The sequence below is a fragment of the Zosterops lateralis genome (genome assembly GCF_965231275.1).
Source record: "Zosterops lateralis genome assembly, chromosome: 6".
Classification (NCBI taxonomy): Eukaryota; Metazoa; Chordata; class Aves; order Passeriformes; family Zosteropidae; genus Zosterops; species Zosterops lateralis.
Window position 1 is genome coordinate 6,969,089 of NC_139761.1, and position 21,664 is coordinate 6,990,752.

The 21,664-nt window shown below is 41.6% G+C and overlaps 1 protein-coding gene across 1 annotated transcript in view; it reads left to right on the plus strand.

The window, feature by feature from the left end:
• The window catches only part of SYNE2 (spectrin repeat containing nuclear envelope protein 2), a 172,583-nt gene that overhangs the window by 123,766 nt on the left and 27,153 nt on the right, over positions 1 to 21,664 (plus strand). The window contains 13 exon segments of the mRNA XM_083863278.1: positions 799 to 932; positions 1,387 to 1,591; positions 3,508 to 3,687; positions 5,115 to 5,240; positions 5,733 to 5,887; positions 6,227 to 6,374; positions 7,099 to 7,193; positions 8,455 to 8,689; positions 10,081 to 10,275; positions 10,989 to 11,114; positions 13,052 to 13,207; positions 16,700 to 16,858; positions 17,761 to 17,927. Coding sequence (XP_083719404.1) covers positions 799 to 932; positions 1,387 to 1,591; positions 3,508 to 3,687; positions 5,115 to 5,240; positions 5,733 to 5,887; positions 6,227 to 6,374; positions 7,099 to 7,193; positions 8,455 to 8,689; positions 10,081 to 10,275; positions 10,989 to 11,114; positions 13,052 to 13,207; positions 16,700 to 16,858; positions 17,761 to 17,927 — 2,081 coding nt within the window.

A 21,664-nucleotide genomic window follows, 5' to 3' on the forward strand; every position in this document is an offset into this window, starting at 1 on the left:
TGGATCCTTCTGCTGTTCTGCTTGGCAGTTACAGAGTCCAAGTGGAACATCTGGAGTAGGCACTTAGGCTGGTCCTGGGTCTGGGCATTTCACAGCTCTGGCTAAAATCCCCTTTCCTGGCTTTAAATGAGTGTTGAAAGGCTGTGCAAGCACTCCCTGTTTTCTTGTAAATATGGCCTGATTTGGAGGTGTTTTTTGAGTTGTATCACAAGTGGTGCAGGACAGAGTGAGGCTGTGAATGCTGGGTATGGGACTCTTGGCAGTAAACCCTGCACAAGTGCTTTCCACCCTCACCTGGGCTCATGTTATAAATAAGAGGACCTGGGCACCTCCTCACCTCCTTCCTTCAATCACCTGTTTACTTTAAACCTGGAGCAGTTCACAGATATGCTGTAATTGCCTATATGAGGAGGAGAAACTTGCAGCTGAGGACAGGAGGTGTCAAGCCAACTTTACTGCCAGTAGAAACAGCGGCTGAAAATTAAAGCATTTCTTGGTTTCTAGCAAAAATTCAGTTCAGGGCTGTGGGTTTGCTAAATGAGCTTTTTCTTTAACAGCCAATAAATTATCTCAGTTTAAAACAGGTCTCCTGAATGATTTTTTTGGTTTTAACTTGGACCATTTCACCTCCCTTAGCTTCCTAATTTTTTAGGAGCAGGTGTTAAAATTTCTGCAAACATTTTAATCTGTGCTGCAAAAGTATGGCATTAGTGCTGCCCTATCTCCTACCAATCTGTAGGGGAAGTTAGTCTTAGGTCATTTATCCCCCACAATTAATTGCAATAATCCATTCTGCAGGCTCTTCAAGATGAATCAGAGAACAGTGAAGAAAGCTGGGCCAAGCTCCAGGCTGCTGCCAGTAACCTGAAGAAGAACTGCTCCCCCTCTTTTGCAGAGATAATTGACCAAAAGTGCACAGAGGCACACACTAGGTAAGCTTGCAAAATCAGACCCCAGTTATTAGTGTTTAACAACCCAAGTTGTTGAGTCAGCACTTGAACATCTGTCAGATTTTCAGATCTGTACTAATGGATCTCACCTATCCAAGGGCATCTGTGTGAGGAGTAGAATCACAGAATCATGGAATGGTTTGGGTTGGAAGGGACCTTAAATATCATCCAGTTTCAACCCCTCTGCCATGAAAAGGGACACCTTCCACCAGACCAGGTTTCTCCAAGCCTCATCCATCCTTGAACACTTCCAGGGATGGAGAATTTGTACGTTTTACCTGAATGCTTTTTGTGTGATGGGTCCCACAGCACAAACTGTGGCTTTCAGGAACATGGGTGTGGATGCAAAGCAACTCCCACAGGAATCCTATGCTAAATCACACTCTGCAGGAGAACCTACTAGGAAAACACTCTTAATCCTTTGATATTTTGGCAGGTGGAACTCAGTAAATGAAGACATGACAGATCAGCTGCGGGCAGCACAGGCAGCTCTGCAGCTCTGGGAGCCCTTTGATGCTTTGTGCACTGAGACAGCAGCCAAGTTACAGCAGTACAGCCAGCAGTGTGCTCAGCTCTTGGATGCTCACGTGCCTGAGGAGAACACCACAGAAACCCTGGAGCAGAGGATAAAGGAGATTAAGGTACGTGGATAAGTTTCTGCTTCCTGGTACAAACTGAGATTTATTCTTGAGAAACAAGGCAAAAGAATACCAACAATCCAGTCAGTGGAAAAGATAAAATCTGTGGGTTTCTTCCATGAACAGGCACCTTTTGTATTTCCTTTAGGCACTTTGACCAGAGGCCAAGCCAGAGTTAGTGTATGGTGAGAAGAGAGCAGAAAGGAGTCATATTCCATCTCTGCCCCTTCCTGCTCTACACAAAAGATCAGGCCTGTGTTGGAAAGAATCACTGAAAGAAAAATTATTTACCTTATGGGGCATTGCTGGGGAGGAGGGATAATATCTACTAGAACAATAGCTGAGGGAAAAACGAGCAGTTTTCCTGATCATCCTGAGCTCTTCCACAGCCTTCAAATTGTTTATAATTGGATTTGGTACTGTGTTTTGGTCTGGTGTGATGAGTTCACAGATTCCTGAGCTCATTAGATTATTCTAAATGCTTTTGACTGTAGGCAAATGAGATCTCATGCTGAAACCACACAGTACATTGGACTCTCTCAGGCAGCAAAGCTGTCATTAGGTTCTGACATTTTTGGTTTCTTCAGACTGCAATAAAGAAATACAATAATCCTTATGTCAGGACAGAGCTGTGATTCATCATGCTTTATGAATCTCTCACCACGAACTGGAAGAAGTCCAGAGTATTCCATTTTGCATGTGGCCTTGAATAAGAAACTTTACATTACAGGGAAGAGAACTCACGTATATCTTTCTTTCTCAGAAAAAACTGGCAGCAGCAAAGCCTAGACCAAAGTATTTTTACTTTTTTCTCATCTACTAATGGCTGTGACAGAAATTCACCAGTATCTCAGCAAAAGGAATTGCCTTTTCTGGAAATTTTGGGGAAGAGTGTAACACCTACTAAGCAAGGCATGGCCACCTGAAATCCATTAGCACAGCAGATTCTGTCCTAGTGTGTGTGGGTAGAACACATGGAATTTGTGGGATTTTTTAAGTGGAGAGTTAAAAGAATGGAGATCAATGAAATGGCATATGAGTTATGTGTATTTGAATGCAACAAAATTGTATTTTAATCCCTCTAATCTTTTCCTCTCTATATATGAGGAAAGATTATGGTTTTATGGATTATTGTCACCACAAAAAAGAAAAATAAATTCCTGTGTAGAGAATAAGAAATCAAAATGGGTTATTTATTAAATGCTTTGAGTGGTATTTTATAACATGATCTTTTCAAACAAAGGGGTCAGGAAGCAAGGACCATTTTGCTTTTTAGGGAATGTATGTGTTCTTTGCTATTGATCAGAAGACTTCACTCATTATTCTCAGAAAAGTCAATACATAGTGGCAGATTTCAGGGAGTTTCATGGCTAAAAGTAAGTTCTACTTGTCAAAAGAAAAAGAAAAATATCAAGTGCATTGAATGAGTCTAAAATTATTCCCTTTGTTCTTGTACTGCCTTAAGAGTATAATTTTATAGCATATTTCTTAGTAAAGGGGAACAAAGAAAACCGAACCTGTAGTCCTGCAGTCACTGAGGGATCCAAAGTAAATAAACAACATTCCTCATCTGCAGCATGGGCCAGTTCCTCCATCTTCCAGTGTACACATGTCTTGTAGAGAGGGATATTCCAATTTCCCTCCCTGATTTCCTCTGGAGCAGCAGCATCCTGCTGCCTGAAGTCACTGGTGCTCCACTGAACTTTGAACTGTGCCTTTGCCAGCACTGCACTCAATGGATGCAATTCCCATTATCCTCCAAGTAAAAGGCTGAAGCTTTCACCATAGCTGAGCTTGGCTCCCAGATGGGATCAACAAAAAGAGTTTAGTTACAGCAACAAAAGATACCAAATGAAAGTGGCACATGAATGATGATCTGATTCATTTACTGACTTTTTTTTTCCCCTTTCTCTCATCAGAATTTACAGCATGAGCTTCAAAACATCGCAGGATGCCGAACCCAGATTTATTTGCAGGCTGACAGGATAAAACAGCAGGCTGGGACAGCTGCTGAAGCTGTTCTGATGGAGAAGCTGCAGCCATTCCAGAGAGCAACCTATTTGGAAAAGATGTTGCAGAGGAAGTTGGATGAACTTCAGGTTTGTTGTGGATTTTTTTTAATATTAAATTAACTGTTAGTGTGGAATAACTTCTTCACTAGTGTCCTGTGTGAACCACATTCCTCATTAGAGCACTATAGTTCTTGAATTGAAATTCCAATTAAATAAATTGGATGATAAATTTATATGAATTTATTTCTTTATACATAAAGCCAGAGGGACAGGTGAAGGATTTCACCCTTACATGTTTGTAAGGGTGAAAAGTTGCTCTAACAGACTTTTTCAGTGGGCGTATTATCCCCAGGACCCTCAGATGATTAAAGATTAGGAAATGTATTTTTATTTCTTGGAACACTGAAGTAAGTTGTAAACTTTCTCAGCTCTGCCTTGAAAAAAAACCTATAGGCTTCAGTTTTCCTTGGAAAGAGTTCATGTAGTGAACCCAAAACCAAACAGAAAACTGTGGCCATTTGATGTAATTCTGAGGACCAGATTCACATTCCTGTTCAGACCAGGTGGGGAGAGATCTGGATCCAGGAGCTTTGCTCAGAGTAGTGGAGGATTAACTTCTCCTCTGCACAGGTATTCCTGAGAAAGCTTCCAAGCAAAATGTACTGCTGGACATTTACTGATGTGGAATTAGTCTGTTCCTGTGGAAAAAGTCTGGTTTCAACAAATTATTCTGTTTTAAAATAAACCTAAATTCATCAAGACATTTGAAGCCAGCTCTATTTATGATCCATCTACCAGCACAGTTAATGGCTGGAAGCCAGAAATCTTTGTAAAGATAACAGGTTTCTCATATTCCCTGTGAGCTTCTCACTGCATGAAAAAATGCTTTTCTGGGCAGTTGTTTTCTCTGGTGTAACCCTGTAGTATTACCACAGCAAATATCTCTCTACAAACCAGTTTTTGCCATTCAACCCATATAAAACTGTTGTTGTGTAAGTGCTCTCAGACATGTGGAGTTTAATTCTGGACGGAAAGTAAAAGCTTTCCCAGTGCTGTTCTGCTAAAGGAAAGTTGAATTCCAGCCCTACTGATTCCTCCACAGAGTTCATGTAAGCTGCACAGCTTTGGTTGTGCAGGGATGTGGGAGCAGGCTCTGTGTGTACCTCAAAGGAAGCTCATTTTCACAAGTTTCCCCCTCTGATAAGCTGAGTTTCCCATTTTACAATAAGTTAAATAGCACAAAGCTATGAAAGGTATCACAGAAACCCCTATTCCTTTCACAGAATTACAGCTGTCTCGGAATTTTGAGATTCTGTTTCTTGCTCTCTGCTTTGGGTTAAATTTTCCCCTTGTCAGTTGAAAAACAGAAAAAAGTTCAATAGAGAGTTATAAATACATTAGAATTTAGGTTTAATAACTGTTTGTTTTCCTGATAATACTGCTTATTGCTCCTTTTTGTATACTGAAAAAGTGTAATAAATAGTAACTCATGTACATTTTCAATATTCACCCAGTTCAATCTTTTACAACTGGAGGATTTCAACAGTTGCCTGGAAACGCTGGAGGGTCGTGTCAAGAATTGCACAGACACCTTTGATAGCATCTGTCTAGAGGAGGGAGATAACTCAGAATTGCTCATGGTATGTTTGCATTCCCAAATACAAAAAGATAATGTTCAGCTCTTGCCCACTTCAAGGGGCCTTTTGTGTCTTGAATGTCACAGTTGCAGCACTTTCATCAGACTAACTATAATTCAGCCAAAACATAAAAAGCAGTGATTAAAGTTTAGAAACTCTAGATCTCCATTTCAGGCCAAATGCCTGCATAGAAGAGAGGAACATCACCCAGATTTGGGGTTGATGGGAGATTTTTTTCCCCAGCTTTGCTCTGGAGCTACCCTGTTTCCCTCAATATAGGGTATGAAGTAAATACTAGGTCTTGAGTATCTGTTCAGTACTGTTGGAAAAGTGAGTCCTGTGTAAAAGTTATTACTTTTTTTTTCCCCCTTGTATTTTTTGAAGTTAACACAGAAACATTGGGCATTTTCAAGTTGTGGAGAGTAAGTTTCTATGCTTTGACATGAAAGAAGGGCAGTACTTCTTTGCAATAATTTATTTTTCCTTTTCTTCCAGAATCAAACACTGGAGCTTGCTGCACTTTCTCCAAGCATAGAGAGTTTGAATGAAGCAAGCATAAAGCTGCCACTCAGTGACTTCACCCTGAAGAAAATGCAGAGCCTGACTCGGCAGTGGAGTCAGAAAACAGCAGCTGCTCTGGAATGTTGCAGGTATGAAATGAAAACAAAAAAAAAAATCACTAGTAACAATTCCCTTTGCTGTGATTAATATGAAAACCAAGTTAAAGCATGGGATGTCTTGTAATCTGTTTCTTAGGGGCTTGGCAGGTGGAATTCTGCCCTTTCAGTTTACTTGATATTTCAGTGGCCATTTCTATTCCAATTCACTTGAAGCAAAAACCTGGATGTTCATAGGGGAAGAAGGGAGCGAAGTGCCAAGTGAAACCCCCACTATGTTAATTTTATTAACCACCACATTAGAACACCTGTAAACACATCCAGAAAAACATCCACCAACAGAAGTTTCTGGTTATTCATTTTGTTTTATAGTATGCTTGAGGGACCCCAAAATGATGAGAAGAAATTCTTTCTGAAATGTGAGAAGTGGATGAAATTCCTAGAAAAAATGAAAGAAGCCTTAAAAACAGATATTCCAGGACGGTTTGAAGAACTGCAAGAGCAACAGAGAGTATATGAGGTAAAGTTAACTCTAAAAACAGAAGCAGCATCTTGAATGATGAAGGCAGGGGGAAATCACTAGAAAATGCTGTGCCTTTTGAGATTAGATCTGTGCAAGATTTTGCAGAGCATTTCACTCTTGAAAAGGTAAAAACTCTGAAACATGAAGATCCTTTTCCAAAGAGACAGATCCCTGTTTTTGCAAGGATCAGACCTTTAGCAGTGCATCTTCAAGTGCTGTGTCATGGAACTCCTAAATTTCTCCAGCCCTAAGGTGTACTTGTCTGCCTGTCCCAGAACACTGGAGCCTGTGGCAACTAACTGGATAGTTCACTGGTGACCAGGCAGCAATCTTAACAGTTTCTGGAAGAAATGCATTTAAAATAGCATTTTCACAGTGTGTTTCTGGTTTGACCAATTGTTAGATTTTGGTGGAATATTTTTTTGGCTGGCATTCTCCCAAACACTTGCTATTTATTACAGAGAAACAGTCAAAAAATTTTAGGTTTCAGATCTGTATCATCCAGCTCATGGTGGGGCCTGCTATTCACATATGTGCAAATTCCTCCTGGCATCCAAGAACTGTGGACTCTCAGGGTGCATTTGACACTAAGAATTGAAAATAACAGAGTTTTCAACATTTACAATTAAATAAATGCTGTCCCTCTAGAGGAGCAGAAGCAGCTTTCACAGCAAGGTTTACTCGACTGAATAGTTAAAACTTGTTCTCTTGGTATTTTCAGATGCTGCAGACTGAGATTTCCATAAATCAGCAGACATTTAATTCTATCATAGAAAAAGTTCTACTCTCCTTGGAATCTGGAGAAGCAGAGAAAAGGTACTTTATTGGGTTTTGTCTTTAAGATCTTGGTAATTTAGTGAATATGCTGTCTTCCTTGGGATTGGTATGGAATCTTTGCTTTTATGAGGACATAAACCCAAATTCTTAGCTGGGTTGACTCTTTGAATGATCACCTGTCCCATTTTATAAAAGCATGAGTAGGTGCAGTGAGAAAGAAACACAGGTGCCCTGACCAGAGTGCATTTGGGATAGTTACAGGCTGGGCTGAAAACAAAAATAATTGCTCCTGAACAGGAGTCTTTTGTTATGTAGCTGTGGTTGAGAAGCCACCTGCCCACAGAGCATAATGAGGATGCTGCATATGAAGGATCTTCTCCCTCTTCCTGGACCTCTTTGCTTCTCAGAGTGCAGAGGAGTGGACTGTCCACATTGCTCCTGGCAGGGCATTGACTCACTGACCATGAAACCATGAAACCCCAAACACATGGTGCCTAAACCTGTTTTTTATCAGCATGATCTTACACCTTAATCAATGTAGCGTGAGAAACAGCAGGTGATGTTTGTGAGCAGAGGTTCAGCTGCCTCAGGTGTTTGGGGTGAACACATTTCCCTCCCTGCCAGATCTTGCTGCTTCCAGAGACTTAGCAGGACAGTGTGTGTGCTCCCCTCAGACATGCCAGTATGAAATCCATAGCTTGGCTTAAAACTGCCAGGGAAGGTAAAGCTAAACTAAGCTGAGCTGCTGGATTTTTGTGTTGGAAACTACCTGCACAAAGGCAAGGGTTTGTCTAAGAGCAAATCAGGGACAATGGCCTCCTGCAGAGAAGCAGAATTGATAGATGGCGTTGCCTTAATCAACCAGCCAGATCTGCTGGATCATCTGACCACGTTGAGGAAGAGGACAAAATAACTGCTTAAATGGTTTCGATAACTACACGATTTTCCATTGTGCAGATCAATTTTGCAGTGTAATCAGCGACCTTGTCTCACTTGGACTGACCTTTTCGTTCTTCAGAGAAGTGTTTAGTGCATATTGTGTCTGATTGCTGTACTGTGTATATTGCTATACCACAGCTGCAAGATGGCCTTGCCTTACCCCTTTTTGTAAGAGGTTGTTTGGATTGCTTAAAAGATGGAATGCAGAGAGCAGGGCTGAGCTTAGGGCTGCAAAGAGCTTTATTGCATTGTTGGTATTATAATTGGAAAACAACTTTGCCAAATGGAGTTCCATCTCAATTACTGTAATATGCAGCCTTGAGATCAAAATAAATTAATACTCAGCCCTTGTAATTTTCAGGACAGAGTTTATTTCCAAGCTCACGCTGCTGAAGGAGCAGTGGCAGAATGTTATCCGGATGGTTCAGCAGAGGAAGAAGGATATTGATGGACTTGTGAGCCAGTGGCAGCTCTTCAAGAGTTCCCTGCAGAGCCTCAACAGATTCCTTGATGACACAAACAGCTTCCTCGCAGCTGTGAAGAGCCAGGACTGTTACAGCCTTTACCAGCTTAGAAATGTAATTCATGATTTCAAGGTACTGTGTTTACTTCTCATAAATCTAAAATATGTGGGCTTTTCCCCTCAGACTGAAACAACTTCTGTCCAATAAGGTAAAAAGCTTTAAAATCACACATTTTATTAGGGGAGAAATGATTGGTGACACTTTTTCCTTAAAGTTGAACATAAATTAAAAAGCAATGACATTGCAAAAGGCTCATTATAGTCAGAAACTTCTTCATCAGCATGGCCCTTTACAGGCTTTGCATGGTTTAAAAATCTTATGGATGTGAAAATGGAAAATCAGAGTGCCAGAAGATGAGACAGACAGCCTAGTCAGCAGGTAACCTCTAGGTGTGCATCTTACTGACATGACTGCCGAATTCAGGCCTTTTATTTTGCCTGAAGGAAGGCACTTATGGGGCAAGACAGGCCATTTAGGTCCTGTGTGTGCAAGGATGGGCAGGAGATGCCAGAAACAAAGGAAAAAACACTTGTAAAGGAGTCTGTTCACTCCAGGATGCACAAACCTGGTGAACAGTTCTTCAGAACAGTGAGTTCTGCATTTTACATGCAGTAGAAAAAAATATTTTCCTTTGTTAATTTTGGCTTTACATTTAACTACGCACCCTTTGTTTTATGGGAAAGTAGAAACAAGCAGTGAACTTGATGGTTGTGTAAGACAATCTAAAACCTTTTAAAGTCATACTATTGAATGCCATTTGCACAGTCCAAGATTTATATTGTGTAACCACACACCTAGTGTTGATGGATTAACACATTACCAGTATTCCATTTGGTGCTTGCCCTGTTTATTTAATCTTTATTTCTACCTGCTGTGTAAAGGTGATTTTCAGTAGATTTTACAACTTAGTGCTCATGCTTTTTTCTTAGTGAGAAAACCCAGAAAGTCTTCTCTCTCCTATTTCAAATTGCCCTTTTCGTCCTGCTGCTGTTCTGCAGAAAGAAACTCTGTGTTAGAGATCAATTTGTTGTGGACAAATTATTATTGATGGCTTACTTCACATGGAGTACCTCATGATTAACATGCCTGTTATCTCTGAAAAAATTAGCCTGAGATGTTGATGTTAGAGGTGGTTGCAGAACTTAGATTGTATTTTTTGTTTTGAAAAATACAATCTACTAGTACAACTGAATTTCCATCTTTTTTTGACTGCTGCACTTTCACCCTATAGATTCAGTCTATGAGAAAACCTGTTGTAGAGTTTTATAAATCAAAATATCAGAGAAAACATAATTTTTCTGAAATGAAAGAAGCACATAGGAGATGTATTCATTCCTCTTTCATGACCGATGAACAAAGTTGTGCCTTGTGAGTCATCTTCTCAAGTGAAATACTGGGAAAGCACTTCTGTAACTTTTTAAGAGCAGCTTAGAAAGTTAATTTATTTCTTTTTCCTTCTCAAGAGTAAGGCAGTGATCCTGCAGAGGTGGCAAGCCATGTACACCTTGGTCATTGATGTCGGGGAGAAGCTGCGCACTGTCTCTGATCCTGAGACCAGCGCTGCTCTCCAGGAGGAGCTCAGCCAGCTACAGCAGTGCTGGGGGAAAACCCAGGCCCTGCTGGAGAAGAAGAAGATGCAGTTCAGTGGCACCCTACAGGTAGATGATGCCCTCCCCACCTGCTGCTCTGGCATTGGGACTCAAGAGCTTCCCTGTCCCACCATCTCCAGGGGGATGAGCTGCTCACTGCAGGGACACTCTGAGGAAAGTGCCTGTCCTGTGTCAGCAGGGTTTGAGATAAGCTGAAACTGTGGTCCCCTGGTTTTCCAAAGGAAATTGAGTTGGATTCCATTTGTTGAAACAATGGATGTTCCTGCTCTGACTGTTCTCAAGCTCCCCATGGCCTGGAGCTCATTCCTGCTTTGGGCTGTGAAACTAAAATTTAGCTTAGAGTTAACAAGACTTGTTCAGCCTCATGTTGTTAAACATCTAAATAGAAGAGCTGGTCATATTTATTTCCTCAGAGCAACAAATTTGCTTTCATGGCTGAGTAGCACATTAGGTGTGTCGTAAAATTGAATGCTGTCACTGATACAGTCCAGAAACCATACTTAAAACTTCTTGGGTTGAACAAAACAAAATGAGCAGAAATAATCTCTAAGACAAGCCTTAAATAGGAGAGGCTTGAAGTTCTGTAAATCCAAGCACCAAATCATTGTGGGTGGCACTATGTATCAAAAAAGAAAATTCAAAAAACCAGAGCACATTATTTCAGTGGGTTGAAGATGCTATTTTGTAACATATCTGTGTGGTTCAGTATGTCATGATGAATTATTCTCATCTTTTATACATCCTTGGGTGTTCCTGAGCAGACTTGTGACCACTTTGAAAAGCAAATCAAGGAACTGGAAAGCAGACTGCAAGAGCTAAAGGAGAAAGTAAAGGATCCACTCCCTGTTGAACATGAAGAGCTCCACAAAGGCAAGGAATATATTAAGGTATGAATAGCCATATTGTGTTTAAATTGATGTAGTCTTTGCACAACACCTCATCCATGTAAAATCAGTTTTCCCTCTTACCTGATCTTCAGTGACACTGAATTTCTCTCCTTTACACCATCATGTTTGCTGCCCATCTCCAAAGTCCACACCAAAAAGACTATGAGTAGTAGTAGTGTTTGGATTTTTTTTCCTGCTTCTGTTCCCTGTACAAATCTGCATTTATAAAATAAGTAGTTTCTCAAACAAAAGAGTAAAAGCTCCCTTCTCTCAGCTCATTTGGCTGCTATTCCCCTGACTGAATCTCCCTTTTTGTTTCCCAGTCCATTTTGCACACATGGAGCTCCTCAGGCAAGAGACCTTTGTAATTCTGCAAAGCACCATACATACCTGCAGGATCTGGGAATAATTAAAGAGAAGGAAAATTAAGAGTAAGGGAGTGGCAAAATTCCTTGCAGCCCATAGTGCACCATGAAAATTAAGTGGCAAGAAAAGCATTTCCAAGGGATAGGAGACATTTTGTCTGGAGTGGTCAGTCTTTCATCATCCTTTTATGAAGTGAATTGTTGACCTGTGTAGTGGGAACAAATAAGCCTATTAATGAGCCAAGGCTTTGAACTCATTATCAGCTGTCTGAAATCTTCTTTGTGAGTGCTGGCTGCCTTTCCCAGGGCAGCCTTGCTGTAGCCCTGAATTACCTGTGAGATGGAAGCACACAGCTTCTGCCTCTTATCCCAGCAAGAGAAATTCAGCTGCAGAGGCATCAGGGTCAGACAGTGCCAGTAAAAGTGCTGCTAGTAGGTGTCATAATACAATAAAGGACTAAAATGGTGCACCTCCTGCTTTTCACTTCTATCTGGACTGAAGCTATTTTTCTTTCAGCCCCGGACCTTACATGAGGCTAGCAAAGTCCCATGAAATTCCATAGTTAGCTCTGTAATTGCTCAGGATTTGCTCCTTGTTAAGAGACATAAATGCATGTGTGCACATCTATAGGAGTACTGTGATCTCAGGTAAATTTTAGAGTCATAGTTGTTTGGTATTTTCCTCTAGTGTTGAAGCTGGGTCCAAGACCTGTGAAAATCCTCACAGGGTTTAGACCCAGCCCACTTCTGACACAAACTCTCACAGGTTTTTTTCCCTTTAAAATGAGACAAACTGGATTCTCTCTAAAGAGGTGGTTTTGGGTTTTTTTTTTTTTGTTAGATGAGTCAGTGACCCTTCCCAGCAGCTATTTTTGCAAAATGAGACCTAGGATCTTGTGTGTAGAGTGTCATATTCCCCAGCTGCACACAGTGGTACCTCTGCCTTTTAGGTGATGTTTTTAACAGTGTTATGAAAAATGTGTAACTTATAATATAGAGAAAGGGGAGCTGGGGGAGCAAAGCAGAAAAGAGAGTCTGTTCTCTGTGCAAAAGCAGTTTAAAAGCTCCACATTCCTCACAAATCTGAGGAAATGCCTATGAAATCACTCATTAGAGAAGGCAACTGATTTAATTTTTTGTGTGTTTAGAAAAATAACCTCAAACTGAAGCAAACGCAGGTGGAAAGCAACTTGTCCAAAACACTTACAACAGGAATAAAGGAAACCCCAAATAATCGGGCATGTGCCAGCCTGGGTGTGAGAACCCAAAAGCTGCCCTGGAGCAGAGGAGCTGCCGGGGCCAGGCTGTGTTCCAGCACTTTGGGATGCAGCCATGGGTACCAGTGGGTCAGCAGGGACACTGCCACGGGATTCAGTGGGGATCCAGTGGGGTTCCAGTGGGGATCCAGCAATCCCCCAGGGATCCTGCCCAGCCCAGCCCCACTGGAGAGCGGCACAGGCGGCCGCACATTCCCTGCTCTCCTCCCCCACAGGGCAGGCAGGGATTAGCCAGCAGGTTTGGAAAGCCGAGGAGCTTAGTGCCAAGGCTTGTGCCGGGTGTGTTTCCATGCAGGAGCTGGAGCAGTCGCTGGCAGACTGGGCCCACGACATGAAGGAGCTGCAGGCCATGAAGGCAGAGCTGGCTCACCTCATCCTCACCGAGGACATGATGGTGCTCAAGGAGCAAGTGGAGCATTTGCACAGGCAGTGGGAAGAGCTCTGCCTGCGGGTAAGTCTCAGCCTCCTCCGGGGTGTTTGTAGGGGGGTGATGTCCCTGGGGGAGCACAGGGGTTTCTCCTGGGCTTGGCTCCCTTTGGCACTGCTGAGAGGGAATGGGGCTGCTCCAGGGATGGAGTTGGCCCTTTGTGTCTTGGACAGGCTGCCGAGGGTTTTGTTGCAAACAAACCCTTTGTAAGAAGTGAGTGTGGAACTGCACAGAGCCCAGATGCAGCTGTTTACTGGAAGAGGTGCCTTTGTTCTGGGCTGCCAAAGGCAGGGAGAGATGAGCAGGAATTGCCTGAGGCCATGCAGCAGGGAAAGGAAGAGGGATGTTAAAACAAAATGCCAGCAGAAAAACTTAAATGTGTTTAAATACTAACTCCTTGGGTTTGAACACGCTGAGAACTGACATGTGTTTTTTGTAGCAGGAAAATGCTGTGAAACATTTGCATTCTTTGTGGCTTGTTGCTGTATTACACTTAATTTAGTGTTGTGTGTAAAATTGCTGGGGACCATTTACAGCAAAGTCACATGGACTTGATTCATTAGGTTATTGTGCAGTTTGAATGTGTGTTTGCTTTGCCCTGTTAAAAGGATTGGAAGAGGTAAAATACTTCAGGGTCTTAAGTTACTCTGGGGGGCTCTACACACCAGAAAGCCAAACTCTTGCAGTCTCTTTACTGACAAGTAAATAGCTTTTATTTTACAGTTTGTAAAGAAGTATTGCAGCCAGTTAGTATTTTGTTTCTAACCTTTACACAGGCAAAGGTAAAGCAATCTTGGTGGGGATGTTGTCAGAGTAACGAACAACTGTGCTTATTTCACAAACTGTTATGATGAAATAGTTGTTTGGTCTGATTGAAATAGTTAATTTCTTTTTGCATTGCAATGAGAAAGAAGAATTTAATTTAAGATTTGAATGTTCTTAAACTGGACAGCTGTTCTACAACCAGTGTTTTCTCTGTTATTTTTCCTGAACTCTGAAAATAATTCCAGAGACATCCTCTCCCCTCCTGAGAAATATAAGCCATTATTTTTTAAATCAAAATGCCTGAACCATTTTCCTAATGGAAATCTGTAGTTAAGCCTATAAATGAGAAAACTTCATTGTTTTTCATTTTTTTTGGTGAGCTGCTGAAGCCTGCTGTCCCCACTGTGTTGAATAGCCCTGAAAATTAAAGTTTTTTATATGTGCTCCAGTCTATTAGGTAGTAATTTCATGTAGTAATTTAAGTTCAGATTTTATTCAAAATTTCCATTTTAATTTCCTGAGGGAGCAGCGTTGAGTTCAGCCTGTCTTGCAGGGAGGAAAGAGGTGACAGTAATGTAACTGTGTTAGGTACACAAAATCTGCAGTGGGAGGAATCTGTTGAGTGCTGTAGGGAGGGAGATTCTGAATGTTTGCACAGCCCTAATGAGTCTCAGGAGAGCCCACAGTGGTGTTCAGTGCTGGACACCAGGGTAGGAGAGCAGACTTTATCAGCTCTGTTGTTGGCATGACTGCTTTGTTTTGGATAACAAATTAGAGTCAAGATGTATTGTGTGGAGGAAAGTCTGCAGAATAAATGCAAGGAGGTGAAAGAGCTGCAGCTGTCACGGCCCTGGGGCAGCCAGATGCCTGTGCTCAACTGGGCAGAGGGAGCAGATGCACTCAAGGGATTAGCATTTACAGAGCTGCCCTTGCAAGGTGCATGTAGGTCACAGATTGAACCATTCAACCCAGGCAGAATCCAGAGGGATGTTATTTTAGCCTCTGTTTGGAATGCACGGTGCTGACATGGTCGGTGCAAAATGGGGGTGGTACCAGGGCAGCTGGACAGAGGAGAAAGTGCTCACAGCAATGGCTTGAAGGGCTCATGTTCCTAGAAGTTTGTCTGGGATTTTTTGGGTTATTCCTGTTTTTTACTCTCAGCCTGTATTGCTTAGTCAGCTAAAAGGTGCTTCTTACTCTTAAATCCTGCCTTGCCCCATTTTGTGGAGTTTGAGTCACATCAGCATTCAGAGCTTGTTTTGCTCTGAATGCAAACAGACAAGCACAGTCTGTTCTTCCACTGACCAAGAAAATCATCTCTGTACATGGGAGATGGTGCAAGTGATGAGGAAGGATGAAGGGTTCACCCTCCAAACCCTGGGGTTGAGGGTACATGGGAGTATCCCAGAGCAGAGACCCTCTTTGAAACTTTCTGAGGTCCCTGGAATCTCCAGGCTTTTTCCTATGGAGAACTTGGGAGACTGTTTCCCTGTGTCCCAAGACAGTGTGTTTATCCTCATCTCTTTGTTTAGATTGTCATGAAGGATTGAGAAATCCCTTTCACCTCTCCATCCCCTCCTTGAAAGCAGGTCAGAATTTAAGGGACAAAAGCAGTGTGGGTGGGAGATGGCTTGGTACCTTCTGTGTTGATCCTGGTGTTAGATGGAGCTGGCCTTGCTTCCACACTACACATTTAAACTTCACTCTGGGGTACAAAATACTGTTAAGAGATTAATCTAGAAGAATCAATAATGGGATTCTGAGGAGTCATATGCTGTATGAAGTGCATGTGAGATGTGAAGAGGGAGTGTTTCCTGCCAGGGGGAGATATTTAGAGTGGCCATTTACAGCCAAGACAAGCAAAATGTTATGCACAGTCCTTAGACAAAATTTATTGGTGAGAAGGAGGAGTTACTCTTTTTTGTTGCTTCAGTAGAATCATTTTTCACTTCCTTTGTTACATATATCTTAGTACAGGAATCCATCAAGGTAAATAACTAAATACATATTTAAGAGTCCTAGGCTAGAGACAGGTGCTATTAGCTGGTTAGAAGTGTGACCCTGCTTATTTCTGAGATATTGGAGCAATGATAGTAACTCTGCTTTTTCAGGCAGTATCAGACCTTAATTTCTCTGTCTAGACAATTTGTTTATCCATCCCAGAAAATGTATTTTTGATGGAGGGGAAAAAAATCCATAGTTTTCAATGAAAAGGGTAGATTGTTGATGCTGATTTTTTGGAAGTTCTCCAGTTATTGGTGGGCAAATGAAAAGAAAAGAGGGAGGTTTTTATAAAGATAAAATAATTGCAGTCAGTAGTTGCAAAGTTTCTCTTAGAGTGGCAGAAAAAGAACTCATCTAGGTGTTATTTCTCTTGTGTTATATATGGGGCCATACTAAACAGTATGTAGATACGTAGTAATTATATATTTTATATTCCTTCTGTGTTTGACTTTATATTCCTTCAGGTTTTCACTAAATAACATTTAAATTATTATATAAGCACATTATTTATAAAGCTGTCACTCAGTTTCATTCTTCTGAGAGAGAGAATCTGCTAGTCAACTCTTTGTACTGCTATCCAAAATAAGATGTAATAACATCTTGCTGGCTTTGGAAAGGAAAGTAGAATACTTGATAACTGCTCCTGCAAAATGGAATAAGATCAAATGCAGACTAGAAATTAGAAGGTTCATAATTGCTGGTTTCCTTCCTGAAAAAGCTGTTGTTAGAATTTATTGTGTTTTATAGGTGTCCCTGAGGAAGCAGGAGATCGAGGATAGGCTCAATGCCTGGATCGTGTTCAATGAGAAGAATAAGGAGCTGTGCTCCTGGCTGGTACAGATGGAAAGCAAAGTGCTGCAGACTGCAGATGTTAGCATTGAAGACATGATAGACAAATTGCAGAAGGTAAGTAGTAAGATAACTCCTTATAGAGGCACCATTCCTCATGTGTTCCTTGCTTCTTGCAAGTGATACCTGATGTAAAACCACCACATACAGGCTTTTGTGAGCTTTTCTATCATTAGTTCTTCTTGATGTCCAGACTTGGAGCTTAAAGCAGAACAGAAATGCCACCAGACTGCATTTAGTCATGGAGTGTGATCTGTGGTGGTGGGGTCTGGGTTATTGGGATTTTGGGGCACATGTGCACACCCAGCACTGCTCAGAGTGGTGTCTTGGGAGCCCTCACTGCTCTCACCACCTCCATCATCCACACAACTGGTAGGCAGAAGGCAAAGAAAAGATTGAAGCATGGGGTAGGTCTTATGCCAGGCAAGCAAGTTACTACAACCAAATATAAAACCTGATTCTGCCCTTCCCCATGGTAGTTGGTGCTTTCTAATACTTTTTGTATTAGCTCGATTTTAAAGACCATTACTATTCTGCTGTTCTGCCCCATGGCTAAAATGTCTCAGTATCTAATCCCACATCTCCTCTGGATAGGAATGCCAGCAAAATAAAGCCATCCTAGACTTGAATTTGGGTTCTTTTGAGGTAGCTTCATTGAAAAATTATGTTAAATCAGGGAAACAACAGATAAAATTAGAACATTCAATTGCTATTTTTAGGAATACTTACTTCTGGTTCTTGAAAGTCCTTAAGCTGCTTATTTTTTCATAGATTGTGAGAGGGCTTCTTCATTGAGGTTTTCTTTTTGTTTTCAGTGAGAGTTCTACATGCTAATGTAGAAACCTCAGCCAAACCTGATTCCACATCACACACCTGGGAAAAGAAATACCTATTTTTGTTTTAGTGTTATTGTTTTGTTTTGCACTGTAATTAAAGCAATGTTTGTGTATGTTTATCAGGACTGCATGGAAGAAATAAACCTGTTCAGTGAAAATAAGCTTCACTTGAAACAAATGGGTGATCAGCTAATCAAGGCCAGCAACAAGAGCCGAGTTGCAGAAATAGATGATAAACTCAATAAAATCAATGATCGCTGGCAGCACCTCTTTGATGTCATTGGAGCACGGTAAGAAAATGATTTTCAGTGTTTTATGTGAGAAAAGTCAGAGGCTTGTGTCCTTGACCATCAGAAACAGAGTGACATGACTTTCCAGTTAAGTTGGAATTTATTACTGAGAGTCGAGCTGAAGGGAATGCTGTTTTTTTGTAATTTATTGCTATATTATGACACCAAATGTTTTAATTTATCCAATGGTAGAGGGCAGGGTGTAAGAATTGGTATAAAATAAAATTTTAATGATGGGAGCTTTGTAAAAGGAAGAGTCAAACTGATCTCCCCATTCCATGTGTTGAATTGCAATCTAATTTTAAGGCAGCATGGTAGGAGTTCATTTGGGCATTTTAGAAGAGCCTCCTATTTTATCACAAGTCTCTCTTTCACTCTATGTCTGAATGCACAGAATTTAGGAATAGGTTCTATTCTGTCTCTGTAGACAGTCAGATTTATATGATAATGTTCCTTTTTTACATTCAAAAGTGTTTGAAATTTCATTTAATATCAGTGCTATTTCTTTACTCAGTCTCCCTCCTAAAAACAACTGAAAGACCATATGAGTTTCTTTTAAATTCAGGAGTTCCTGTATGATAGTCAAGTAGAAAATACTATCAGTTGAAATTAAAACAAAAACCTGCACAGTCCAGGCAACAACCTCTTCTTAACGGATTAAGCATCTTTATTATACTTGACAGAGTTAAGAACATCATGATCATTTCAGTATTAGCCTTACTGAGACGATCCCATTTCATTATTATCTCTGAGTTTCTTCCACAGCTTGGGGGGGAGGATCTGGGCTGGTCTCACCTCCTGCTGAGTTTATTGGTAATCCAGAAATAATAAGGCTAACACCAAATTAGTACTGCTCTCAACCTCCCTCCCAATGTTTTGTTCTGCCTGTGATCCCCCACTCTGGGGTCTCAGCAGCTCTATTGCTCAGTTAAATTTGGGACAGATAAAGTGCAGGAGATTGTGCTGTGACAATGTTGGGCCTTAATCAGGAGTGAGATCTGAATTAATGGTGACACATGAGCTGTGAATGATTAAGCAGAAGCTGCCTTCTTAAGATCTGACACTGCAGATAGACTTGTCTTTGGTTTTAATCTGGTATAGGAAAGCAAACTTCACTTTAATAATAGCACTTTTTCTGTTCTCACCTGATGGTAATGTGTCACATTTAAAGCTCTTCTATGATCTTTTTTTGTTCTGCTGTGTGTTGGTTTTGAATTGTAGCAATTTTTAAATGCAGATTAAAATACACTGTTTTAAAAGTGAGGTAGGCATGGCACATTTCTGGTAATCTTTAGGCAAACATGCTGAAGAACTGATGGGGCATTTAGAGAGAGATCTGGCAACTGTGTTCCAGTACTCTGTAACAAGGACTTGTCTGCCTGGTGTGTCTTAAATATTTTTACCTTCAGGCAAGTGTGCAGTGGTGCTTTGGAAGTACATGATTGTGGATTTGTCTAGAGCATCAACAAGGCTCCCAGTATTTGGTATCTAAGTGGATATTGCAGCTGCTGGGGAATTGGTGTGATGCTTTGTGATTGTTCCTGTGTTCTTAATTCCTAAATGTCTGTAATACGCCAGCTTCTACTTGTGATTTCCAACAACTTGGTGCTCAGGACCAGGGCAATGAACTGGAAAGGCCTGGCAAAACGTGATTTTAATCAGCTCCCTTGGTGGCCTTGAGATTATCAGGCAGCCCTGTGGGCTCTGCTGGTCCCCTTGGAGTTAATTCCAAGAGGGGTTCAGCATATGGCAGTGTTTCGCAGCACCTCTCCTCCCTCACCTAATCCACCTTGCTGGGGCTTGGCTCTCAGCCGCTCAGGCATAAGTAACCACCAGGCCAGACACTCACAACAGACTCTGAGGACACTCCTCTAAGAGTTTGTTTTGCCCTGCTATAACCTTCCAACTTTCTGCTTTGAGTTTGCTGCTATGGTGCTGGCTTGCCACTGAGATTTGATGTCTGAAGGAATTAAATTAGACATCAGTTGACTGATATGTCCACTTCACTCAGAGGTTGCTTTGGGGCACTCAAAATGAGGTTCCTCCTGTTCTTTTGAGCAGCCTCTCTCAAGCTCAGGTGATGGTGGGGAGGCAGCAGCTCAACCCATCACCAATGTCACAGAAATTGGGCATCTTTGAGGGAGAGCAGAGAGAAGCAAAAAGCTTTGGGCTAGAGGTGAGGTAACCTGTGACTGTGGGTTGTGATGATGCTTCATGCTGATAAATTCTCTCCTTCCTTCTCAGTTTGCTTTTGTAGAAATTGTTAAAAAAATTTTGTATTGAGGCTACATTGAAAGAACACATGTTAAGGTTGGTGGCAGAATTTTGTTGTCTCTGCTGGATTAAGCCATCACAGCCCAGACATCCTCTCATAGTGTTTGGGGGCTGGGGGGAATGGCACAGGGACTGTGCATCCCCTGCAGCCCTGCAGAAGAGACTGGAGCACTGCACAAGTGCTGTCACATCTGCAGACCTGTGCAAAGCCCTTTTTATTGGGCACTGCTTCATTGCTTGGGGAGAATAAGAGGAATGAATGGAGGAGATGCCTCTGGGAAGGAGTGACAGAGGGCTTGGAGGGTTTGAGGGTAGGGGAATGCTCCTGGAGAGAAGTGACAAATTTTGACTGTGATGCAGAGGAAACCTTGTCTTCCCCCTAAATAAAAGTTACTTGTAGGAACTTATTTTCACAGCACATCCATGAAATGAGGGGGTGGTTTTGCTCCTGTGTTTTCAGATGAGTAGCTGTGGCAAGTAAAATTGAAGTGAAAATTTTCTGAGGTTTCAGGTGCCAAATCTGTTACCACTCGAAGAGGTTTTTATTGACAAATAATACAACTCCAACAATTTCCGGTAAACACACAACAAGCTGCTGCCTTTATTTGTAGTTGCACTTGACTCCCAGTGGTCCATCCACCATCGCAGGGGCAAGGACCAAATTTCAGTATGTCTTCATGGCAGGCTAAGATTTGGGAAGGAGGTGAACTACAGAGCCAGGCACTGAGTAGGAGAAAATGTATACTGAATAACTGTATTCAAAGCCAATCCTTCATTTTTGGGCACTGAATCTTTCTTGTAGATGGGCACTTTTTGATCCTGTGGTTCAGGAGTGAAGAATAACCTGTATCTGCAAAGGAATCTAATTGAGATATATTGCCAGCTTCAGGTCTGTGGTTGCTGATGTCCCCATGGCTGTCCCTGCAACCCATGTAAGATTTTATCTTCTCTGCAGTGCAGTGTATGGCTGTGTGATACCAGCATGAAACCAAATCAGCCTGCAAGTCAACGTATCAATGCAGAGCATTCCTCCTGATAGCTTATTTCACCTTTTTAAACCAATAAACGTCCTGGGACAGATGGGCAAATTAGGTGAGCTCCCCATTTAGTCCTTGAAGTGATTCTCTTAGTTCATGGTGACAAGCTCAGATTTGCCATATGGCTGCACTTGCTGGACTTAACACTTTCATTATCTGCCTGTGCTCAGCCTGTGTGGTGACAAAAGCTTTGCCTTGTGTGTTGCACCAAGACACCGTCTGTCTGCAAACTTGGAAGAGTCTCAAAATGTTAATTTTCATGGGATAAAGTAACCATCAAGGCATTAGCATGTTGGCAAAGGAGAACAAATGAATTCTGTTCAGCTCAGAAGATACTCTTACCACGGGAGGTTTGTGCTGACTTCTTTGTTGAGGGGTGGGGAATACAAGCATACTAACAGGCAGGGAGGGAGTGTTGTGCTGACT